The sequence below is a fragment of the Amblyomma americanum genome, chromosome 2 (genome assembly GCF_052857255.1).
Source record: "Amblyomma americanum isolate KBUSLIRL-KWMA chromosome 2, ASM5285725v1, whole genome shotgun sequence".
In the NCBI taxonomy this organism is placed as follows: domain Eukaryota; kingdom Metazoa; phylum Arthropoda; class Arachnida; order Ixodida; family Ixodidae; genus Amblyomma; species Amblyomma americanum.
In genome coordinates this window covers 9,070,938-9,088,655 of record NC_135498.1, presented here as the reverse complement: position 1 = coordinate 9,088,655, position 17,718 = coordinate 9,070,938, and the positions used below count along the sequence as shown (strand labels likewise).

The 17,718-nt window shown below is 42.6% G+C and overlaps 2 protein-coding genes across 2 annotated transcripts; one reads left to right on the top strand and one right to left on the bottom strand.

Moving 5' to 3' along the window:
* Positions 1–23: 23 nt before the first annotated feature.
* Septin1 (Septin 1) lies at positions 24–8,371 on the bottom strand. Its single transcript, XM_077652977.1, has 9 exons — positions 8,189–8,371; positions 7,754–7,859; positions 7,584–7,670; positions 6,062–6,185; positions 5,678–5,930; positions 5,421–5,522; positions 4,003–4,148; positions 2,490–2,600; positions 24–609 (listed from the first exon to the last, which is right to left on the bottom strand). Exons 1-9 carry the CDS (start codon positions 8,207–8,209, stop codon positions 456–458), a joined length of 1,104 nt encoding a protein of 367 aa, XP_077509103.1. The 5' UTR covers positions 8,210–8,371; the 3' UTR covers positions 24–455.
* Positions 8,372–8,399: 28 nt separating this feature from the next.
* Positions 8,400–17,466, top strand: LOC144120514 (uncharacterized). The gene is made up of 10 exons (XM_077652976.1): positions 8,400–8,512; positions 8,654–8,798; positions 8,874–9,056; positions 9,117–9,215; positions 10,184–10,287; positions 10,366–10,444; positions 10,522–12,693; positions 13,152–13,225; positions 14,581–14,776; positions 17,313–17,466. The coding sequence occupies exons 1-10, from the start codon at positions 8,487–8,489 to the stop codon at positions 17,430–17,432; spliced, it is 3,198 nt and encodes a 1,065-aa protein (XP_077509102.1). The 5' UTR covers positions 8,400–8,486; the 3' UTR covers positions 17,433–17,466.
* Positions 17,467–17,718: the final 252 nt, after the last annotated feature.

Sequence of the window (17,718 nt, the reverse complement as noted above, 5' to 3'; positions counted from 1 at the left end):
CACTTCAGAGAAGCATAGAAGAGTGAAGGTTAAGACACTGTTTATTCATACAAAAATCTCATTTTTCAAGCTTTAGCAAATGACTGTAAAAGGTTTATAAAATGCAAAATAGTACAAAATAGATGGCGTATCTCCTGGTTGGCAACACAAAGGCACTCTTGTATATTATGGTGATCTGAGAGGCATTCGTTTTCTCTCTCCATTGACACACAAGTGGTTTCACTAAATGACAACGCTAAGCGGCAGAATAGCAATGCCAAGGAAAGGGGGTGCACAATTCTTACTTTGGCACTATTAAACATATACAAGACAAACAAAGGCTTCGATAAAAGGGCAGTAAAAACGTGCCAAGACTGATTCAGCCAAATGGGCTGTCCTGGCCAAGGGCCAAACAATAATACCTCGGCATGCAATTGTGTGGGGATGCAACAAAGGCACGTAGTGACAGTCACTGTTCAGACTTTGGTCTGGTGTTCTGTCCCGTTTGGTGTTCCTTGCTGCATTTGTTCCTGCATTTTTTTCAGGATCTCCTGCATCCTCTTGAGCTCTGCTTCTTTCTCCTGCAGAATGCGATCTTTCTCCGAGAGCTTCTCGTCCGGTGCGGCGAGCCTGGGTGCAGCAGTAGTGTACTTTCAGTAAATCCCTCCACTTTGATGTTTTTCACAATGATTTTGCAAGTAACATTCCACCTCAGGCTTTGCTCTGCAGATAAACTCAGCGCACAGACTTAAAGGAATATAAACACCTAATATTGATTCCATGTTATTTTCTCTACATGAATCACTGTATCATTGGATACTCAGATACTTACATGTGCCCTCCACGGAAATTCTACTGTTTCTTAACACGACCATGCTTCCAACACCAGCAGGAGTGCAGGGATTTTAAGTATGTCGCATAAAGTGAGCCCATTGTATACGGACTTAACCAAGTGCGCCTGTGCGTGTAATGAATACATAAATGTGCTTGTGTTATTTTATGCAGTGCTGAGGGAACAAAGTGGAGACCAGCGAAGTGGTCTTGGCAAAATGTCAAAAGTTTGTTGCAAACACCACCTTTGGTGTGGCGCGCACTAATGGTTTGAAAAACGCGTTTGGGAAGTAAAAAATTAGCGCAGATGCAGAAGACTAGGTGAATTTCTCCAGTTCCGAAACCTGCTTACCAGACAGAAAACACAGACGCATCACGCGTACGGCCTGAACGCGATCAAAACCTACGCAATCTGAAAAGTGTGCGTGGCTGACCTGTCTTGTACACACAAGCTGAAGTCCCTGTCTGTCGTTTCGTTAAAGCGCTAAACACAAGTAATGTCTCTTGTGAACGGTAGTTTATCACACTATAGAATACAAAAAAATAATATATATATATATATATATATATATATATATATATATATATATATATAAAGCCTGAATTATGACTGCGTGCACCTCTTGGTTTACACCGACTTACTGCAAGCATCGTGCCTTCCTCTCGCTTTGCTCTGCGCCCACACCGCACTTTGTTGGCTAACGTCAAAAACGTGGCTACTTTTGAATAATTTTCATACTTCGCTCTCGTTAGACTCCCTCCAATCGGTGGCAGCATCCAAAGCATGAAAGCCTGCTCGATTTATGATGATTGAAGATATGCTTCATGCAACCACACAACAATGCCAAGCAAAGTCTGGGCATGAGCCACATGTCGGGTGTGAATGCCGCGGCTACGGTGGCGCTTTCACAATAACATGCTGTGCCAAGTCACGTTCCCTATACATAACCTCTCTCCCCATTGTTTTCTGCTTTCATTCTCTGTTCATAAATACAACCCTGGGCCTTGCGTAAACTGAATTATTGTGAATCTTAGTAACGAGCGCTGCAGTCATAAACGCTGCTATTCCTGAATGACACATCAACAACACAAATAAAAAAATAAAAAATAACCACCACTTCTCCTTTACCCTCAGCACCCCCTAAATTTCACACCCAAATTTCTATTCCTAGAGAAACACCTGTGCAGGAGCAGCTGCCGACAGTGCACTACTGATGAAAGCGCAGCCTTATACAAACCAATAAGAGCCTCTCGGTAATGAAAAGTAACCTCGGTTGGAAATTGGTGCGCAATACTAAAATTTTGCGGACACTGGTTTGGTTTTATGGGGTTTAACGTCTCAAAGCGACTCGGGCTATAAGGGACACTCCGGATAATTTCGACCACCTGGGGTTCTTTAACATGCACTGACATCACACAGTACACATGCCTCCAGCATTCTGTCTCCATGAGACTGCCACGGCCGGGATCAAACCCGTGTCTTTCGGGTCAGCAGCAGAACGCCATACCCGCTGAGCCATCACAGTAGCCTTTTGTCGACATTAGGTTCACTGACAGTTGTGGACAACCATTCCAAATGTCATTTTGTTTCCCCACAAGGCATTGTACTACCAGAGAGAGACTAAATATGCCAGTGTGGCAGGCATAAAAAGGATGTGCACGTCAAATGGAAAACATACACTGTAGGCTTCTTTGCTGTTGCTGGGGGAGCCTTTCCAGCCAATCGTTCCGAACGGTAGTTCTCGTAGTGCAGCTCCTGTGTGACTTCCTGCAGGTCTTGCATGTGTGTTCTATTTAAAAGAGAAATTAAGCAGTTTGCACACACGGGATTACCGAAGAAGATTTGCACAAGATCAGAGCACACCACTAACAGTTGCCACACATTGTAATACAAACAATTTGATGACCAAGAACACACATTCTTCATGTTTCTATGTTCAGCAAGAAGGCAAGCGATACTCCTTTTTATGATATGCGATACTCCTTTTTATGATTTCCGCGACACCTAGTTGCGGAAATAAACCTTCAAACCTTCAAAGAGATGATCACACTTAGCACACAATAAGCAAAGTGATGCCCATAGATTTTATATCAAGTTCATGTAGTGTAGTTTTGGGGCTTATAGTCCGCAGGCTATAAATGTTTAAAAGTTGATATTTCACGTGGTACGGTCTATCTACAAGTAGCTTATACACGGTTTACTTTTTTAGGGGTTTTTTTTTCCACAGCTGTAGAAACCTGGCGTGGCTTTCGAAGTAAAAAATAAAGAGGGGGGACCCAACTGCAGCTACGACATTTGGTTGGACTAAATGACACAGTGAAATCAGCTTCGATACGCAAGTGCTGCAGGCGACACATAAGAGTGGCTGCTTTTCACTGCTTAGATTTGTGAGCACATCCGAAAAATCTCGATGAATAATGCCAGAGGCGTCGCAGTGCTTCTTGAAGAACAGTTGCGGTGGCTACGAAAGCATGAAGAGACTTCTCAGCAGCATTCGAGCTAAGTATAGCAGAGCGTGAGCAGCGGTGAGAAGCGAAAAAAGTGCACTGATGTGGGCTGCGTCTCTGAAAGATCTGAAAGAAATCTAGGCTGCTTCCCTGAAACAGCAGCGGACAGCCTAAAAAGCTTTTTATTTTAGGCCAAAATTAGCCCCTTAGGCTTATACACCACATGCAAACTAGGTGTAATCTGGTTTTACTCATTTGCGTGTCAATGCATGCTTGTAGGGTACTTTCCATTTAGATATGAAGACTTGTCAAGTAACAAGCCCAATTCAAGGAAGTAAAAAAAGGAGACACTGTTGGGCTTGCCAGACAGCACTGAACTTTTCAAAATAACTTTGAGATTAGGCTATTGCAGTGTAGCACTCATTTAAAGCAGTACCAAACTTACTTCCTCTCAAACAACTGGCATATGGAAGTTTATCTCAATGCACATCTTCTGTAAATTGACTACGCAAAAGCTATTCAAGATTCTTAGCAATAAAATGAAAGTTGCATTTCTATACTGCAATACAGAATCGGTTTATAAATAGGCTGAGAAATAATGTTCTCTGATGAATGCTGATGTACCGTATGTTACTCTAATGCTTATGCGCTCAAAAATCCATACACGGAAAGTATAAAGGTGCACCTTAGCTGAAACAAGAACAGAGAAATATAAAAGAAAATATACAAAGTGTCACAACGCACATAAGCATAGTCCTGAGTTTGATGAAGTCTCCATGCTCTGGGTTCTCCACCTCTACAACACCCCAAGGGTATAGACGTCCTCTGACTTTTCTGCCTTTGACTTCTATCAACTGCACTGAGGAACTGACCGCAAAAGGCACAGACTCCTGAAAACAGAAGAAACAACATTACAAGTTTGTTACAAGGAACAAGTTGCAAGCATCTTTGGATATTGCACTTTGGCAGACTATTCTCGCACAAAGCCAGTCACTTTCAGTCACTTATTGGGTGAAGCAACACTTATTGAAATAGCAAAACCACTGAATTTCTGACCTAAAGATGTTTCTATTTTTGTAGCAATTGTAGTACACAAGGATTAAAATGCACCTGCCACAGCCTCGATCAAATCTACAGCCTCAAGCTTGGCACCAGGCTTGCCATAGCTACTATGCCACCGAAGCAAATGCATCTGGAAAACTACGTTTGACGGCAAAGACAGCATAAAATACAACGAGGTCACTTACTTTTTCCAGCTTGCACTAGCAAACAGAGCAACTTAAGAAGTATTCTGAACAGATTTTGCAATCTCCATTGAAGCAGAGGGTCTTGTTGGGCATGCTGGTTATGCAGTTTTTAAAACCAGTGCCAGAAGATGCAGACTGATAGGCCAAACTATCAGCTCGTGTCTTCCAGTACTAGTTTTAAACAAAGCTACTCCAAGAGAAACAGATGCCCTAATAAACAAACTAGCTTGCATATCATTCAAACCCTCTTATTACAACTCGAATTTTAAAATGTGGTCATCAAACACGTATTTGTGCAAATACAACAGTAACAAAAGCAGGGAATGCTGATAAGATCTCTATTCTAAGGTGCGAGAAGACCAGGTACTATGTCTTTAGGCTTTATAATATTCGAAATAAGAGAGAAAACCTGCTAGTTGGGTAGAACTTGGTGCTGGGGTAGTTGGTCATTCGTTACTCAAAGATTGGATGTAGCGCTATTAGGCAGACCACAGAGAGAGGACAACACAACAAAGAAGAAGCATTCTTCTTCTACTTTAAACCTGTTAACACTAACAAATCACGTTGACACAATGTACAGTCTTGGTCAAAAGTATTAAGGCCAAAGGCTTTTCGCTTCTACCGCATAACAGAGCCATTATGGCATTATTAAAGTCCGAATGACCTTTAAATGCTAGCAGAATTCTTCTTGAAGTAGAGAAGCTTCCTGTTTGACTTCTGTTTTGAATGATCCGCTACACAGAGCATTCTGGGAACATTCATTTCGTTGCAGCTGAATGCCATGGCCTTAAGACTTTTGACCAAGACTGTACATTGAAAATGTGGCCACTTTGACTAGCTGCACTTGCAGTCCCAAATGTGCACAACACACATTTGACTGAAAAATAATAAAGCCTCACAAGCATTTCACCTTACTTTGAGTTGCTTGACTTGCTCCTTGTATTCCTCATCTTCGTCGGAGTCGCAGTCCGGAAGTGGGTACAGTCGGATGCCATTTTCATGAATTTCATGCATGATCTAGATGACAAGCACAAATAGTCGTGTTATGATAAAAAGTACCCTAAAATCAAATGACGAGCAGCCTAATCCTGTGAACCCACTCTTGCGCATTAAGCAGTGCTGCAATTCACTACCCCATCCATATTGAAGCACAGCAGAAAAAGCACCCTTACCCTTCTTTTAAGGTTCATGACTTCCTTCTTGGTCAGTGCATCTGCTTTGGCAATTACAGGAACAATGTTGACCTTATTATGAAGCATCTTCATGAACTGAATGTCCAATGGCTTTAAGCCATGCCCAAAGGGAGAAATGAAGTAGAAGCAACAATGAACACGGTTGTCAGTGATGTTACGCCTGTTGAGGCCACTCTCGTCGCACAGGAACCGTTCAAACTGGTCTTCAATGTACTGAATGATGGACTTGAAACTGGAAACAGAACCACAAAAAGCTCAAACATACTGAGATTCACGCAAAAAGCAAGTTTTAAATTTAGAGAAGTGCAACCACAAGCCAATGTCAGAAGAGCCACTGGAATTTTGTTACTGGAAGGTGCTCACCAGTCTGTGTTGTCAATTGCATCTCCAAATCCGGGTGTGTCCACCACTGTGAGCCGCAATTTGACACCACGTTCTTCGATTTCAACAGTTGATGCATCAAGAGACACTGTTTGCTTCACTTTTGCTGCAGTTAGACGGTAGCGCAAAAGTGACAGCATTAGCAAACGTCACTTGAGTTGTTTTTTTTTTTCTAAATGTGCCACAAATAAAATTTTGCTGTAATGAAAAGCTCATCCCTAGGTCATACTTTTGCAAAAGCTGTAAGAAAGGTGCACAGTAATGCTAGAAAACCTTCGTGCAAATCATATGTCAAATCAAAAACTATCTAGATCCTGCTCATGTGAAGATCAAAATGAGCTAAATCCACTCGTAAGAGCCTTCTTGTCAGCTTGAGCCTCATAGTCGGACTGTTTCGGGCGTGGTTTCGTTTATTTCTTCCCAAGCACTACTTTCTCATCTACTGTGAAGGATATGAAGAGATTGGCAGAAGATCAGAACCCAGAAGACTACGATAAGGGATAATTAGCCAGTCTCCAATGGAGAAAGAATGCACCTCTGCTGCAGTGAACATTAAAGCTCTTAGTTGGGCTAGCTAGCAGTGGCGTTCTCAATTCATTATTACAAGCCAAATAGCACAGGAAACCAGGAAACGACTATACTAGCTGCCGTCCTGTAATTTTGCATCTTGTACATGTCTACTATTTTGCTACTACTCATGAATTTAGAATGCTACACAGAAGTAGAATATATTCTAAATCCCATACATTCTATCTACTTTACTTTTCTGCTGCCACAGTGTGAACACTATAAAAGAAGGCTGTCATGTCAGTGTTTGCGATAGAAGCCTGCTATTTGGATTTACTTGCTTGTGTTGAAGTGCAGCGATGCCCCCGATTGCACACATTGAATGTTCTGTTTTTCAGCTGTATTCAGAGCATAATCATTTTTAAGCATCATTTTGATAAACAGAGCTTAAAAAAAGTGTAGAGAACGTTTTCTGTACAAAACTGGGTCAAATGCAGATTCTCACATCGAAAAGACTGAAATCCAAAGTTTACAAGCTGATATGGACTAAATTTTACATCATGGTATAAAGTTGCTTCGATTAACGCGTAAGGCGTATCATATAAGACTGTATAGCGCTACGGTCTGTGCGGATAACAAACTTTCGCGTTTTTCTCGGTTTGCGTTTAGGGGGATCTGGCTCATTACGAAAAAAACAAAGAACTCACTTTAATACAGATCCATTGAGGGACTAAGTGCTGCAGAGTGCAGCAATGATATGAGGAAACAATACGTTACGGTGCATAGTTATGCATTACAGCGACACCCAACTTTCAAACTCACGGACCCAGCGAATTACGGTAGTCGTGTGCAGTGAGCATATGATGAGGGCTGGTGTGGAACTGGCCCATAATTAATTCACTCGTCTGTTTCAATCTTTCCCATTCCTTTGCTCTGACATCACGAATGATGATCCACAATCTCGTCTGCACGACCAGCGCATCATTGCGAAACTCACCACTGGCATCGGGAACATTCCGTTCGGGGTAGAGATCCGTTAGGAAGAGGCTGTTGACTAGAGTTGATTTGCCGAGACCGGACTCTCCTACAAAAGCATCGTGAGCTTACTACTCACGGCGAGGCCAAGAAAGGTAGGCAAACGACAAACAACCATCTAAAACAGCTTACCGACGACCATAAGAGTGAACTCAAATCCCTTTTTAACAGACTTCCGGTGAACTTGATTGGGAAGGTTTGCAAAGCCGACGTAACCAGGCGTTTCGGGATTGGAGAACTAAAGAAAAAACGAAACTTGTAAACCGTGTTGTTCACGAAGTAACGACCGCTGGTGACCAATAACTATCGAATAAGTGCCGATTCTGTGTCAACAGCACAAGATAGCTAAGGCAAGCTTGCGAGGACAGAAAAAGAATGCTAGTTTCGCAACAATGCAATCAACTGTTTCAATGCAGAACTGTTAAGCGTGCACAAAGCACAAACAAATCCATTCAAGTTACTGTGAATTACAGGGCGAACTGTTTAGAAATCTCCGGGCTCGAGAAACAATGATGAGTCGACCCGAGTCGTCATCATTTCAAGGTGAACGAGGCATTCGCTACGTACCGTTTTCGTGTCCGAAGACATGCTTGTAGTTTAGTTGAGCAAATAATCTCACTATTGATACAAATGCTGTGAAAGTTAATGCCACTTATCGGAGAAAAACCCTGAATCTCGGTAAGTCTGCTCAGACCAACCGGAAGGCGTTCGTAGAGAGCGCCATGACAGATGGGTGGAGGCTGGCAGCGCATCTCGGCAGCCTCCGCGAGCTCACGCTGCGCGCGCTGCGATCGCCACAGCCAGGCGGCAAGTGTGATTGTTAAATCGGTTTCGCAAAATTCACAGTTTCATTTACGACATTATCATGCACCGCAGGCCAAAGTCATGCAGGTGAGAGAATTATCGTGCATTTAGTCTTGCGTTACATGTTTCTAGGCCGGAGCGAGCTATATTATTTTGAATTTGTGCGTCATGAAGTAGCTGAATGTTATGCATTTCAAAGCGGGTGCATCGTGCCTCTCACTTTTTCAGAAAAGTGCCTGAACGTACGATGACTAGGAGTGACATATTTAAACTTGTACAAGGAATGAAAACTAGAAAACAGAGAGAAACGGTACCTTCAGATGTATCCTCTGACAAGTCAGAAGAATCGCGATCTCAGGATCTCTCCAGTGAGGTTTGTAACATTCTGTACTGTACAGGCAGCCTGTGTTGTGGCGGTTGGTTAACATCGCTGTCATTTGCTTTTCAGGATCTAGCAGGCAGGGAGGCCAGCAGCGGCGTAAATGTATGCATATTCCCATGCAACAATCCCATTGAGCATGTCATTGCAGAATGTTACAGACATGCGAAACACGGCCGAGGTTCGGCAACTGAAAATTCGCACTCCGGTGGGAGCGAGGAACTCAGCTTGTCTACGTGCGAAAATCTCTTGGTAGGCTTATTTTTTAAATTTCGTGCGTCCCTTGCCATAATGTTTTGCTTTTTTTTCTAGAGCCAAATATCTAAGAAGATCGAAGAACTTCAGGCAGAAATGAAACTGTATCAAACTCAAAATGAACATCTGAAGAACATGCAACAGCAATATCATCAGGTATTTATCTCCTTACAGAACACTGAAAGTTGTTAATTACTGGCCACCTATTGGGCAACAGATATATAAATAGCTAACCTTACATTTAATATCTGTCATCATTGGTTGTACCGACAGAGATGAACTTCAACTCTGAGGCCTCTGAAAATAAGCAGCTGAGATGCAAATGGAGTGTGAGAGGACATGTGTACTTCATGCACAGCACTGCTAACTGAAGCTGTTTGTTAATTGACAAGGGTGAAATTTTTATCTGTCCATGTTTCCTTTTTCTGTTGCATTTAATCAAGCTATTTTAAAGAACGTGGCACATTATACAGACAAGAAGAAGAATGATGTTCTTACTTCTGAAATTAAATTATCACTTTCAAACAGTGGCAGTGCTGTTGGTAGTGCTCATGCAGACGTGCAAAGAAATTGAGGGCATTTGTCGAACTTGATAATTGGCAAACTTTCAAAAGTGTGTTGATCTTCATAAGTGCTAGAGTTGCTGTGGGATCCATTCCTGACATACAGTACCAGTGCCCAACTGCTGCTACTGTTTTGTTGATGCCGTTAACATTTCCATCATTCGACATCTCTCTCCAAACCATGATCTTGTTGCATATTTTTTTCTTCTGTTGCATGCCATTAAGCTGTTTTCTAGCAAAATTTCTCGTATATCTAAGTCACTCGGCAAATCAAATCATAGCACATTTAATGTAAATATGTGTGTTTTCCTTGGTGTGTTGTCACGTACGAAGGATGGAACAGTGCATTTAATCATAGTTTCAGGGCAGACTGTTTATGCAGTATAAGGCTCCACCTCCCATTCTCTTTTAAATGCGCCAGTCTTAAAGGGGTGCTTGAAATCAACGAGTGCTCAAACTTGCAGTCAGTGCTCCCTCATACTGCAACTCAGGCATGACCTTGTCCACACCTGCATACATAAATTATCTCATTGTTCTCTTTTTGTGTTAAACTTGACGCAGATGTTGAATAAGCTTCAGAAAGACAGAGATGACTTTGAGGCACACAAGGAAAAAGAAAACAACAAGCTCAGAAGTGAGATCGAGGAAGAAAAGCGAAAGATCAGGTGAGGTGTTTTATGACAACTTCTTTTGCAATAAAAGAAATAAAATAGCTACAGAAGACTTACCTGCTCCATGTACAGGATAGAGAAGCGCAGGCAGAATCTCACTAAGGCTACCAAGGTGGAAACAAAACCGTCTGCTGCCACTGCTAAAGATAAGGTATGGCACTGCATGTTTTTCTGTCCAACGTTGGAAGCATATACATGCATGTTATCATGCACTATTTTTGTTTTCAGAATTCAAATAAAGAGGCACAGGGCCAGTTACAACGAAAAGTCAACCTGTTGACGAGTGAGAACGGACGCCTCAAAGATAAGCTACAGCTTGCAGAGCAGGAGAAAGACTCCCTTAAGGCGATGGTGAAGGAACTGGAAGGGCAGCGGATTTCTCTGCTTGAGAAGCTGGAAAAGATGACTGAGCTGAAGCGCTCTGTAAGCCTAAATGAGCTGGCGTTGTCACCAGTGTCGCGTCTGATTATGCCAATGCTGGTACCTCCGCCTAGCTCTCCTTTCCAAACCGACGGTGTTCAGCTACCATTGGAAAGTGCACATGGAGACAGTTTCTGTTTGGAGGCCAGAAACTGCAAAGAGCCACCATTCGACCTTGCTAGCAAATTGCACCCACGCGACATCCTTGCAAAGACGAGAGAACAGGCATCTGAGCCATCGGTCGTGGTTTCGGCTACTGTTGTTACACGCCTCTCCCTAGACAGCTGCTTAGGCAGCAGGAGTCCGATGGCAGCAAGTCCTGTGGGTGCTTGCAACAAGGAAGATTATAGCCCTGCATTGTGGTGTTCTGATGGGACTCAGAAGTTTGAACAAAAGACCATTTGTCCTGAAGAATATCCGGCCAGTCGACCGGCTCTTTGCCAAGCAGCAGGCCAAGCCTCTAAAATAGTAAGGTTTGCCACCCACATTCAGAGCAGCCAGAGTGACAGCACCGTGTTAAGCAGCCTCGGCAAAGCAGCTGCAGTTAAGAACTTGCTGGGTGATTTGAAGAGTGACACTGTTCACGATGTACAGCACGTTTCGAATGAAGCATCTGGGCAAGCTGCACCTCGGACAGACCTGTACGTTAGCTACAAAGGGAGCTCCTCAACACAGAAGGTGTGTGAACTGCCCTTGAAAGAAATGTTAACGGAAAATGGCGGTTCTTCTGGGTGTTCATCTAAGGTGGCACAAGTGGGACTGATCACTAAGGAAATACTAACCAACACATCATTTAAAAGGCCTACAACTGAACTTCAACATTTCCGTGTAGCTGTGCCTAACCTTGCACCACCAGGGTGTGCAAATATGCAGACACAAATTCTAAGCGCTGCCCGCATACCAACCGAAGTCCCAGAGAAGGTGCTTCCAGGCGTTGTGTCTACTTCATCCAAAGTCTCAAAGATGAATTTGTGCCTCAAAGAGTCAAGCTTACTAAATATTGCCAGTAATGCAGCATGTGAAAACGGTAAAAAAAGCACTAATGAAGGGGAGCCCTCACTTCCCGATTTGAGCAGTGAATTTACAAAGACAGCAGGGTCAAGTGAAGGATTTGAACAAGATCAATGCACGAGTGCTGATATTCAGGTTGCAAGGAATGGCCAAGCAGACAGGGAGGCTTGTTATCAAGCTGAGCAGGCGCAATATGCCAGCAGTGAGCAAGTGGCTAAGGAAGCTGACCAGCCATGTTGGGAGCAAAATGAAGACCCTCATAATGACAGGCATACATGTAGTGACACTAATGTCTCTAAAAGTGGGGACCACTCAGAGTACGAGTCTTACGAAGAGCCAGAGCAGAGTCCACTTGTTTGTGGAAGTGAATGTGCAAAAGATGCCGCGTCCTCACAGCTAAACCTTTCACAAGACCAGCTTTGTAACAAACGTAAGAGTGCGCATGAGGTCAGGGAAGGTTCTGTTGATCTTGATGACAGAAGTCAGAGTGGAGAATCTGAGGAAACCCAAAATAGTCTTCGCGAGATTCTTCAAAATCTTGGAAGCCATTTCCCCTTGCAAGCACCACAAGCCATGTTGCGTGGTTTTCTTCAGGACCGCCTGGCATCTATCGGTACAAGCCGTTTCAAAAAGCCAGCTGATTTACCATCAGTGCCCAGCCTACCGGCTGATAGAAAGGTTAGTTCGCTCATCAAAAAGTACTCACAAGTGAACACCTCAAACGAAGACTCCAAAAACACACAGGGAACTATGAAAGCCCGTAAATCCCAGTCTGCTCAGATTCAGTCATCCAGTCACATGCGAGAGCGAAGCCCTGGTAAGAATGACAGTCGCACTTGGGCATTGGATTCTAAAGGCCAGAAGATGCTGCTCACTGTGGTATCTAAAGAGATTGACCCATTTACTCAAGTCATCATCTACAAATTCCAGAACGGGGACAGAAAAGACATGCATCCTGATGGAAAAGTGGTAAGGTTCTTCATAGTTCCTGTGTACTCCTGTGTTGTAAACACCTGCAAAGAAATGGCATATTTAAAGCAAATTCTATCTAAGCCAGTGCAATTTCATTGTTTTAAATCCATAATAGAATGTATATCAGAACGAGAGCAAAAATATTAAAATGCTCTATCTCGAAACTGGTGGATCGAGGATAATACAGTGGACTACACATAAAGGTCTAATGAAGCACATATATCTGAATATTACCAATGCATGTTGAACTGTTTGTCAGCTGTCTAGTATATATCATTCGTGGTCAAGCTTCGACATCCTTTTTAAATGCAGCTTTTTCAGTAATCAGTTGTCTCCATTAGTCGGCTACAGCATATTTGCTTCTGGTGAGCGTTCTGCATAGTACACTGAAAAGTTAGTCTTGAAACAAAATGTGATTTAATTTTTGCTCAGTGCTTTCTTCATTTTCTGTTTAGGTTTACCATTATGGAAAGAGTCAAACCATTCACACAGTTTACCCCTGTGGCAAGAAAGAAATCAAATTTGCCAAGTAAGCCAAATATTTTGTCATAGTTTGTCTCTTGTTTTTCTGGAAGACATGCCAAACAGTGAAAACTCGGCCTTTCATTCAAAAGGACCCAGAAATACCCTTTTGTCAATTGCAAGAAATACCATCAAAGTGATAAAGTGCCTTATAAGCAGAAGTGTTGTCTCAAAAGAATTTTTCTGGAGTTCATAAGTACAGAGAAATTAAAGGTTCAATGAATATTTAGCTTTTGCAGTTTCCTTGGATTCAGATTTTTTCTTTTATTTTCTTTTGTCCTATATCTCCATAACTTGCACCATGGTCGCCATTGTTCAATGTAACTCTGCTGTTGTTGCATGGCACTGACAACTGCATGGAAGGGTGTCACAAAGGTGACTGTTCAATGAGCACATAAATTAGAAAGGAAAGCTTCTGTGAAAGATATAGGAGATTTTAATTAGAGCTTCAGTTGTAAGTGCCATATGCCATTTGTGACTGTGTAAATAGGCTGATATGTTCGGGAGGGCATATAATACTTGCTAAGTAGTATATGTGAAGATAAGATGTGGTTGGAGCCCTTCAACCCTTCATCCACCAACCCCGAGCTGTACTCGTGGGCGATCGCAGCAATATCACCAATGACGAGTTACACTCGTCCGGCCCGGTTTTGCGCTGCTCCCAGTGCCAAAGCTGTACTGCCGGCGGTTTCTTAGTTTGCAATTTTAAACGCTAGGAGGCAGTAGTTTTCCATGAAAAAATGTGTTTCGTGCCTGTAGTGCGTTTTTAAGGCTGACAACAGTCATTTCATAATGGCGCCACACATGAAGAATGTCGGTGGCACCAATGTCCTGACAAAAAGAACTACTTCTTGGAGCAGTTCTGACAGCTACATTGCTGACGATCTAGAATTTGTTTTCTACCGTGACTCTGACTTTGTTCGCGAGCTGGAGACTTCTTCAGATGATGAGAGCGACAATGACAACGGTGACGCGCTGGGTAGTGCACGTTAACTACTAATGATAAAACCTTGTTTTTTGTTGGGACGAAGAAACATCTGTGTACATTGCAATGTGTTACAGTGTATCAGATCAAATAAGTGTGGCGCATTTCTGCACATTGTAACCCATTACTATGTCATGCACTGAAGGAAAGCTGCCTTCAAAACAACTTTTCTTTTAAATTTTTGTGTTAATTGTAACCGTAAACTAATGAAGTAATATATTTTCAGAATCAGAATTGCTTGGAAATAATTTAGCTATTTTGGTACGTTTTTCAGAAATTAATTTGGTGGTTAAAGGGTTAAGTAATCGCACTGAGAACATATCTGAAACTTGTCGTAGATGGCTAGCTACACCTTTTTTGATGTCCTACAAATCCAGTGGTCAAGTGGAAACTCACAGCAAGGATGGTGATATTGAAGTGAACTACCCGGACGGCACAACACGTCGCATCTTCTGCACTGGAGAAGAAGAGCAGCAGACACCAGATGGCACGGTGGCCCGGAGACTGAGGGATGGCACAGAAACCATTGACTACCCAAACGGCCAGAAAGAGGTTCGCAGTGAATTGTACCGGGTGAGGAGCCTCCGCTTTCTTTTATTGCTTTTAGAGTAAAAGCTCTACTCTCCACATGCTCAAGGTCAAAACTGCTTGACAATGACCTTCAACCAGGAGGTAGGGTGGAGGTGTGGCGGTGACGTCAGATCACGCCCCTTGTTCGGCACTGCACCGCAGCTGCACTCGCTCCTCGCCGCTGCCTCCCTCACCTTGAGTAACACCTGTGCCACCGCTCGCCGAATCGCATGCTCAGAGAGGAGAGAGACAAAATAAAAAGTGGCTGTCTGGCAAAGCCTAGCTAGATAACATCATGGCTCAACAGTGTGCCGTGCCCTCACGGCAAACGATTTGCAATCGAAGGCAAGCAGAGTCGTATCATTTCATTTTAATACCTTAAAGACCCACGAGGGGTATTACATAAGGGGTGGGCACAAATATTTTGGTAAGCAAGTGTTAACACAACGAAACATGATTGGTAACATTATTGGCAAAGTTGGATGAGCATGTGATGGCTGCGATGTCGTTGGGCAGGTCGTTCCAGTCTGCTGCAGGACGGGAAAAAAATGATGCGGCAAATGTGGTAGTTTGGGCACGGGGTCGGGAAACTTGAAAAGGATGATGAGTGCGATGAGATATGCGGGCTGGAGGGACGATATAGGGTGCGCGGCATCCGGCTCATATAGCTCAGAGACGAGCTGCATTACAGTGAAAACATGTGGCATACGATACAGAGACTGATAAAGAATGAGAGCAGAGACTGGAAAAAAGTCTAATCTTGCCTAACCAGGCGTAGCTGAGCTTATTGCTCGTCTTTTACTAGGTTCAGCTGGGTTGAACCACAGACAATTTTTTTAATTTCCAAACATTTTTTTCACAAATCTGTGTTGGCAGTGCCTCCCCATGCAGCACAAAAAGCTTCAAAAAGAGCATAGGTGCGGTGTAAACGAAGTTCCACAAATAGCCTGCTATCGGAAGTATGCGGAAACATGACGAATATGATGGTTTGTAGGTTTTTTTTTCTTGGAATACTTGTGTAATGATGTGCCATCTGGCTGGATTTAATTGTGGCAACAAAAATACAGTGGTCCTTCCTGCTGGCAGTAAAAGCTCACTGTATATATAAGGTGTGGTACAGAATTGTGAATTTCAATTGTTTGTCAGAATGTTTAGCGATAATTTGCTCTTTACAGACTGCCTGGCTTTTCTGGTTTTTCTTAACCATTTGAGTGAAAATTCTCTCACTCAAGAACCTTCAAAATCTGGCCACTTGTCTGCGTAAAATATGCAGGTGCTACTACGGATAAATAACTTGTCATTCTGTGAAATCTGCTCTGAACCCTGATGGGCTTTCAATGTTTTAGAGGATTTTTTTAATTATATGAGAAACAAAAGCCAGTGCTTTTTTATTTTATTGCAACACCTCCATGTGCCAGTTTTAGGCTCTTGAGAATCATCTACTTTCCGAGTTAACAGAACTGCTATTAACTGTGTGCCTTTTTGTAGTTCCACATGAGCAGTTTGATTACATGATGATGATAGCAAATTCCCCACACAACACCTCTGTGTTCATAGCTGAATAGCCAACAAGTTTGTAGGCCTTGTGGACTGCTGCTGTTGCCTTATAAAAATGTCCCAGTTTTTGTGGTCACTGAACCCCATTTAGTTATTGTCACAGTTTTTTCTGTCACAAAAGTCCTTGGTGAACAAGATTTATATTTTTATTTTTTTATTTGGTAACAGATTTGCAGCACTTGCAGTCTCCTCTAGCTTTTATGCTTTTGTGTTTTGTCCTTAATCTTCCCAAAGCATTGCCTGCTGCATTACAGCACACAATTGCTGCTAGATTCATTCACAGTTCTTTCGATCCACTGCATTGTAAGACAGAATTAGAGTTAATAGTTTCAGTGGCATAACAGATAACTGCTGGTATATTAGAGTGATAAAACGCTGCAACAAGTTAAAGAATCTTAGAGAAACAGAGGATCAGGCAGATTGACGAAAGTTAACTTCCAGACGCGGAATGGCCATAGCTAGCTAACAGAGAACAAGGGTAACTCAGGGTCACCAGGTGAGGCATTTATCTTGCAGTGGATGGTGATCTTGATAAGCTTATCTTAGCATACCCACCCTTATGCCTATGATTAGAGAATAATAAAGAAGATGAAAGATTAGTTGATGATGAAATAGGGGAGCCTAGTTCATAAGGCACTGGGTGTGACAAAGAGAGGGCTGAGGTGGGATGGTTGGTTCATGTTGAATGGTACAATGAAACAGAGCTGATGGACAGGGCGGAAGAGGAGAAATGTGTCTGTCTCTTCTTCCATCCCGTCCGTCAGCGCTGTTTCGTTGTAGCATGTGACAAGTAGAGGTTGTGGGTTGAACTCTGACCAGCTACGTGCTGTTTTTCTTTTACTTCATAAAATCACTATATTCTACTTAAAATGATTGCTCTTTCATGTTCCCTCTTATCTCTATCTAAGCTTTCCTTTGTTTCAATGACTGTTGGCTTTTTCATACTCATGCTTATGATGTCTGTTTAATTTTGTCGTTTCAGAGTCGATACTACCCGAATGGCACAGTGAAAACTGTTTATGTGGATGGCAAGCAAGTTACAAGATATCCCAATGGAAGGGTTCGAGTCAAAGAAGCTGATGGCACTATCAGTACGAGCTAATAGTAAAACTTCTTATTCTCCCTTTTCCTCTTGACAGTCGCACATTTTTCACCTTATTTAAATATTGTGAGCTGCACTATGCTACAAAATAGGTGCACTGGCAGTACTTATATAGCATTGTTTTTTGATCTAGTTGAAGCTTATAGTCTTTGAGCCAGTTGTTGTTTCAGAGTTACAGCAGATGAATGTACAAGACTCACTAAGTGTTAACACTGGGAGGTGCGCAATGAAAGTTGGGGATTTTTTGCAAGCATAAGAGCTGCACACAACCGTTAACTATTAATAG